This window comes from Suillus subalutaceus (assembly GCF_016647625.1).
Source record: "Suillus subalutaceus strain FC151 chromosome Unknown DFJ58scaffold_101, whole genome shotgun sequence".
In the NCBI taxonomy this organism is placed as follows: domain Eukaryota; kingdom Fungi; phylum Basidiomycota; class Agaricomycetes; order Boletales; family Suillaceae; genus Suillus; species Suillus subalutaceus.
In genome coordinates this window covers 71,016-78,239 of record NW_024540350.1, presented here as the reverse complement: position 1 = coordinate 78,239, position 7,224 = coordinate 71,016, and the positions used below count along the sequence as shown (strand labels likewise).

The following is a 7,224-nucleotide window of genomic DNA, read 5'->3' as shown; positions in this document are numbered from 1 at the left end:
TCTTTGGTCCATGTCTTTTATAATTAATATATGAATCCTTATACTGGGAACATTCGGAATCTAACCAATTTGCAAATCATTCTATCAAGAAGCATCCTTAGCTTCAAACCCGTCAGGGTGCTTCACTTGATAATTAAATAAATTAACTCGCTTATTGAGCCAAGATCGAGCTCGGTGTTGTTGCTAGGAACAATCAGACCATTGCTTCTATATCACAACGCCACCATCACACGCGCACTCGGACACCCGACATCCTCCAAATGTCACATAATGTCGGGGGCGAAAAAGAAAGGTGACGTAAGAAAAATACTACATGCCCGATACTCAGCGCTGAGCAGCGAACGCAGTGGGTGAGTAGCATATGAAGAAACCAAATCCTGGCCCCCGCCTCTGGGGTAGGTAATACCCCCGCGTGGGAAGTGAGAGAAAAAACATGTCGCACCATGCGGGCGCATCAGAGTTTGTGCCGCGTATCGTCGCAACTATGACATCAAGGCGAACAGCGAGAGAAAAATGCCATTCAACCGAGCGTTGGAGGTCATGGCGTCGACCAAGAACCACTCAGTGATTTCAATTCAAGGGTAGTTCCCGGTTCATTCCGAGCGCTTCCAAGGACTAGTCATTCACACAGTTTACACGACACACGCAACACGCCGGTTCCCCACTACCCCCACTACCACGTTATTTTGATAATGTTAATGTTTTGAGCCATCTGATAGGGTTTAAGCTTTACCGATTTCCTATGGGCCAGACTCGGGATCCAGACTAGGTATCAATATCCAGTTAAAAGGCACATGTTCTAGCCTCTGTTAACGGTCAACGAACGCCTTTTACCGTGAGCGCTGAGCCGCTCTCATAACGCCGTCTCTGGGTATCAAATCTTCCCACTTCTGAAGACCTGCTCTAATCCCCAATCTCGTGCTTGACGCTAGATACTCAATTTAGTCTTTGCAAACTATCCATGGTAAGTATGTAACGTTTCCTCGATGACCGTGACTTGCTCAAGGTTTCAATGGATGGATGGTACGTGACTATGGTTTTGTTAAATGAGATGACATCAGATTAATAGTAACTTAAACTAGACATTATATACAGTGGGGAGTTCGATGCATACAAACAAGAATAGAAGGTACGCTCGTCCATGATTCGCCTTGGGAGACTAATAATAACGAGGCCAAGGCCGTCCCAGTAGGTTGGCCAGCATATCGGATCTGACCCAGGTACCCAGCTGGTCATTCGAAATGAAATGTCCACCACCAGCACATCGATAACCTTGTGATTGCTTGATCCAGGCATAGCCTGCAGAACACACCCATTTGTTGCAACTTCTGCTGTACTCGAGTCTCCTCGTGCATACTCTCCACTTCTTCCTGCTTCTTCAGCGCGGCCGAGCCTTTCTCTTGAGCGGCTTTAGCCTCTAGCTCTCGGGCGCGAGCGGCCTCTTGCTGCCGTATGAGCTGATCATTTGAAATGAAATATCCACCACCAGCACATCGCTAACCTTGCGGTTGCTTGAGCCAGACATAGCCGACAGAACACACGCCCAATGCTGCAAATTCTGCTGTACTTAGGCCTCCTCGCGCTTCCGCTCTTCGTCTTCCTGCTTCTTCTCCAGCGCGGTCAAGGCTTTCTCTCGAGCGGCTTTAACGTCTAGCCCTAAGTTGTCGTCGAGTCTCTGCTGATGCGATGAGCTTGGACGCAGGCATCGTGAAAATGCTGCAACTGCTGCGGTAACTGCCGCGACATGAGGTGCATTTACACTAACTTACTATACACTTGCTCTGTCGCTGCCATCTGCGTATATGATGCATTTATCAAAGTTGAAAACATTGAACAGCTTCACATGATGAGCTCACTTGGTACTTGTTAATTTGAACTGCAGCACTGAAGGCTAATGTGTGGTGAGATTTGTCTTCTTGTTCCTTCAGATTGAAATTCTGCATTTGCTACTGTAAACACAATTGTAATCCGATCCGAGTCATTACCGTAAACACAGTATACAGCCCAAGAGCCGACTGAAGGGGAGTCCTTATAATAAGTATATCTGCTGGTCGTGTACTAGTAACTTGGAAATAATCATCGCCTCGATTTGATTCGCCTCTGCGGCAACACTGCTAGTAGTATGATACTAGTATAGAAAAATCAGGCATAGCTGCTGCTCCTTGTTATCACTCTTTCATCAGGCCAGGGTTCCATGCTACCCGAGTCTCGGACATGTGCAGCGGTAGTTCGTATCGTCTCGCACCACACCTAAGTATTGTTCTACGCGACTTACTGACCCTGTTTCCCCGCTAGTTCTACTAGCGCGTATAGCGACTGCTTGATCCAGGCAAAGCCTGAAGAATACACACCCACTTGCGGCGCCTTTTGCTGTACTCGAGCTTCCTCACGCATCCTCTCTTCCTCTTCCCGCTTCTTCAGCGCGGCCAAGGCTTGCTCTTGAGCGGCTTTAACCTCTAGCTCTCGGACGCGAGCGGCCTCTTGCTGGCGCATGAGCTGATCATTTGAAATGAAATGGGTACCATCAGCACATCGATAACCTTGCGACTGCTTGATACAGCGATAGCCTGCAGAACATACCATTTGCTGCACAACCTCTGCTGCACTTGGGCCTCCTCACGCTTCCTCTCTTCCTCTTCCTGCTTCTTCTTCGGCGCGGCCTCTTGCTGGCGCATAAGCTGGTCATTTGAAATGAAATGGGTACCATCAGCACATCGATAACCTTGCGACTGCTTGATCCAGCGATAGCCTGCAGAACACACCCCCGCTTCAAGTTGCTGCAACCTCTGCTGTACTTGGGCCTCCTCGCGCTTCCTCTCTTCGTCTTCCTGCTTCTTCTTCAGCGCAGCCTCTTGCTGGCGCATGAGCTGGTCATTTGACATGAAATGGGTACCACAAGCACATCGATAACCTTGCGGCAGCTTGATCCAGCAATGGCCTCCTGGACACACACCCATTTGCTGCAAACTCTGCTGTACTTGAACTTCTTCGCGCTTCCTCTCTTCCTCTTCGTACTTCTTCTTCAGCGCGGCCAAGGCTTTCTCTCGAGCGGCTTTAGCCTCTAGCCGTCGGATGCGAGCGGTCTCGAGCTGGTGCATGAGCTGCTCGGTGGTGTCTTCCACATCCTCAAGCCCTGTCAACTCCATGATACCGTCGGTGGCGTTGTTTTTTTTACCATTGACTTGCTTCTGATGCAACAAATCCTGGCGTGCAGCCAACTCAGGTGATGCATTCATCAGCGACGTCGAGGTCCGACTCGAGGAAGGTTTAGGTTGTGGATACTTCGATTGCTTAGAATCTGAAGGGGTCTGGGTAGTCGAAGGCTTCATTGTTGGCTGCAGTTTCGGCGGTGGTGATGACAGAGTAGGGTTTGGCGGAGGTACGTTTGATTGTAGATTGGATGGGGGTGTTGGAGGTACGAGGTTTGTCGTCCCGAATGACAAAGAAACACGGGCGGTCGCCTTCTGTGCATTGGCTCTGGCTGGATCGATATCCTTGATTTTCTGTTCCAAGGCATCCGCTCGCTCCCTGACGTCAACTATCGCATCCAATTGTTTCTGCTTTAGTTCGAGTTCGAGTTCGCGTTTTCGCTTCTCCTCTGCACGTTCGGCTTCCTTGACACAGACCGGACATGGGTATGGCTTTGACTGGTGGCATTTCCACTTCAGTTGGTGATTGACAGGACACCTGCCCAAGTACGGGTGTTGACACGGCATTTGTGAATGGTCCGAGATCTGATGACACTTTAGCGGGCAAAGATGAACGCCGCAGTTCAACATGATGCCACTAGAGATAATGTCAGTAAGAATAACGTTACCAATTCCCAAATTCTTACCATATCTCTGTGCATCCACCGTTGGGACAAAGAGTATCAAATTCCGACGCAGATTTGATGAGCACTTTTCGATGCGGGTGCCGTTCACATTTGATCGGGAAACCTTCGTACATGTAGTTGCCTTGTTTGACGAGCTCGAAGAATTTCCCCCATAGCTCCCTACCCTTCCGAGCATTTATAAATGTCTGCGAGTTCCCGATCAGGATGAGTCCATCTCGAGCCCGGGAGATAAGCACGTTCAGACGTTCGGGGGAATTCATGAAACCGATGTCGTTGGATTCATTGGACCTCGTCAGACTGGCGATGACGATATCACTCTCCTCGCCCTGATAATTATCTATTCAAATCATGTTAGATGTGCGCCACAAGTCGAGTAGCGGATACATACCTATCGTAGCAAGCCTGATGCGCTTCTTGGACGTCTTTTCAGCTGGGGACATAAGTCCAGCACGGATGAGATCATGCGAATCAAGGTCGTTGAGCACGGGGTCATTATCCCTCTTCAGGGCATCTTGAAGCTTTGAGAGCTGCCCAAGGTACGGTGTGAGAACGACTAGCCTCTCCGTCCCATAGCCTTGCTGAGCGAGGTAGCGTACGATCTTCCAAACCATTTCTACTTCATAGGTATTCTGTTTCGACCCAGACGAAGCCTCATCGTCTTTGTCTGAAATACGAGAGTCGTTATCCTCGAGATGAGTGTGGTCAATGAAGATGATGTTGTTCCGAACACCGCGAATGTCGTCACGGTCCCGGGTCTTGGGAGCATCCATGAGGTCGGGGTACGTAAGCTTCCTAATAAACGCTGAGATTTCTGGACGCATACGATGTTGGACTGTCAGAGTTTCGTGAGGAAAGCCCTTGAGAACCAGGCGCTCGAATAGTGATCTGTTAAGTTCAAACCCATCACCCTTTTCAACAGTCAGCTTGTAGTTGCTGACTTTGGGACGCAGTTGCCTGCGAGGGGTCGACTTCAGCGAGATGTACTGAAAATCAGCATTGACTTGCGTACTGGTGGTCACCGATGAGAATCATCTGGCTTGTGTTCTGACCTAATGCGGTGAGGACGTGGCTTTCTAGGATTTCACCAGCCTCCTCGACGAGAAGGACATCAGGATTCGCTGCACGGATATCCTGTGCAAACATAGCTGCTCCAGTCGTCGTGCATCCAATGATTCTCTTCCCCATGAGGGTCGCCACCCTGGCTTCCCCAAATCTGCGCATCAGTTGATCTTGACATTCGTTGTAGTCTGTGCCAAGTGTGCAAATCTCCTCGAGGAGTATTTTGTATATCTCTGACTTCCATCTCTCCATCACTTTCCGGCGAGCGTCCGGAGGCATTGTCCAAATATCTTGTGTCTCACGTACATTGAGCTCAGTTTTGAACTGCCCCGCATCGAATCCTCTGGTCCACCGAACAATGAGTTCCTCAGCATCGACAGGTTTTCCGTCCTTGCCAATACGAGTCATTCCCCAATCGTCGTATTCAGGTACGTGGAATGCATTGAAGTAGGTCGGCTCTCGAAATTCGATATACGTGAGGATGCCCATGAAGTCAATCTTCGAAGCCATGAGCTTGCCCATGGCGGTTTCTAGATCTCTGCAGTAAATCATCGACGAAGCCTTCAAGTTATTGATTATAGCCCAATCAGCTTTGGATCGCGAGAAATGCTCTTTCTTCTGGCCCGCAATGCCAAGGTGGGCGACCTGCGCATTTGCTCTGCTGCCGAGGCGGACCATGCTAGTGTCCGGAATGCCGATCTTCATGAGATCTTCCAGGAATTGATCTAGGGCATGGTTCGTGTAGCAGACTACGAGGATTTTCTGCTCGGTGTGATCGTGGATGGCCTTTGCAAGTAGTGCACCGATGAATGATTTTCCAGTCCCTTTGGGATGTCAACAAAACAGATATGAATGGGTGGTTGATGAACGCTACCTGGAGGGCCTTGGATGAGGGAGAGCTTCTGCGTAAGTCCCGCCAGTAGCGATGCCGCCTGCGACTTATCAAGGACAATACTAGAAGAAAGCTCTAGGAGCCGCTTCAAGTCCATGGACGGATTCATAGCAAGTGGACGCGTAACCCGAGCCGCGGTCACTGCAGCGCTACCGATGATGTTCCCGTCCTTCCAGAACAGGAGCTCCTCCGACAGCGGAATGACCTGCGTCTTCTGCAAAGCCTTCAAGACTGGCTCGAATGAGAAAGAGGGCAGGTGTCAATCTGAATGAGCCGAATGGCATTGGATGATTGCAACTGAAAGAGAGTCTTGATGATGTTAGCCTGCCCTTCCAGCTGAAGTACAATTACAGGTGGCTTCTCCGCAAGGAGTGCCTCGACGCGGTTAACGCTTGCGAGACTGATGATTTGATTTTCCGAAAGTATGCATACGAGAGACTGATGTTTGAGAATTCTGACGCCCTGCAGGATCTTTTTCGAGATAAGTCTTGCGCTGCCCGTCAGGGACATTCTTCATCGACTTGAAATCAGTCTTCGCATTTGAGCTTGATGCCCCAACGAGTTTTTCTATCATCTGTACCACTGTAAACGCCGTCGAGTGTGACGCCGTCGATGGTGAGCCCACGGTGACGCCCTCTTCTTCTGCCCTATAGCGGTCTGGATCTCTTCTCTCATCTCATATAACATGTCCTCGCGCAGCAAGCGGAAGGTAGTTATCCAGGTAGTCAACTGTACGAGTTGCCTCGCCATCAGGGTCCTCCAATACGCTGCTCGGGCGAATGAAAGGAGGCTGCTGGCAGAGGATCTCGTCTGCAGTTGGAAGAATGGAGATCTCCCTGAAATCGTCGAAATCATTATCATGGCGACCACCAGGTCCACCGACTGCAGCGACAGGTGTACCGGACTCGAATGTGGAAAGAATATGTTGGATACGGTAGCCAATGTCTTTGACAGTCTGTTGCGATGAATCAAGAAGCCTCGTAAGGATACTAGGCTTCTTTGCGAAGTCACGGTAAGATGAGGTATTCCCGGTAGTGAGGCACATGAGGCGAAGGAGGAGTACTGCAAATGCTTCCTGGGCTGGCTCATTGAGCTCACCCTGATCAAACGCTTGGCTGAAGGCAGTCCAAAAAATGGGGGGATCAACTATGGCGACGAGTAACTGATCCAAGACGTCACCGAGGTCTGTTGCTCGGAAGAGATATGTCAGAAGCGTGGTTGCAGTTCCATTGAGGAACTGAGAATTGGTATTGTGACGCATGGCAGCCTGAACTGCACTTGAGCCATGGGAGCTCTCAGTGATTTTGTTGATGCAGGCTGCGGGGTCTTGCTGTGTACAAATCGCTTCCAAAAAGAGAGCATAGCTCCGTGCATCCGCAGGAACTTTGCCTCTGAGAATGTCGTTAAAACGTTTCTCAAGTTGAGCTGTTCGATTCAT

The 7,224-nt window shown here is 49.8% G+C and overlaps 1 protein-coding gene across 1 annotated transcript; it reads right to left on the bottom strand.

Annotated features, from left to right (window-relative positions):
• Positions 1-2,135: 2,135 nt before the first annotated feature.
• On the bottom strand, positions 2,136-7,224 carry DFJ58DRAFT_907242 (P-loop containing nucleoside triphosphate hydrolase protein; the record flags this gene model as incomplete). Its single annotated transcript, XM_041395049.1, has 10 exons — positions 2,136-2,496; positions 2,581-3,786; positions 3,836-4,172; positions 4,224-4,789; positions 4,845-5,718; positions 5,769-6,021; positions 6,132-6,240; positions 6,412-6,476; positions 6,517-6,690; positions 6,739-7,224. The coding sequence occupies 10 exons, from the start codon at positions 7,222-7,224 to the stop codon at positions 2,457-2,459; spliced, it is 4,110 nt and encodes a 1,369-aa protein (XP_041240727.1). The 3' UTR covers positions 2,136-2,456.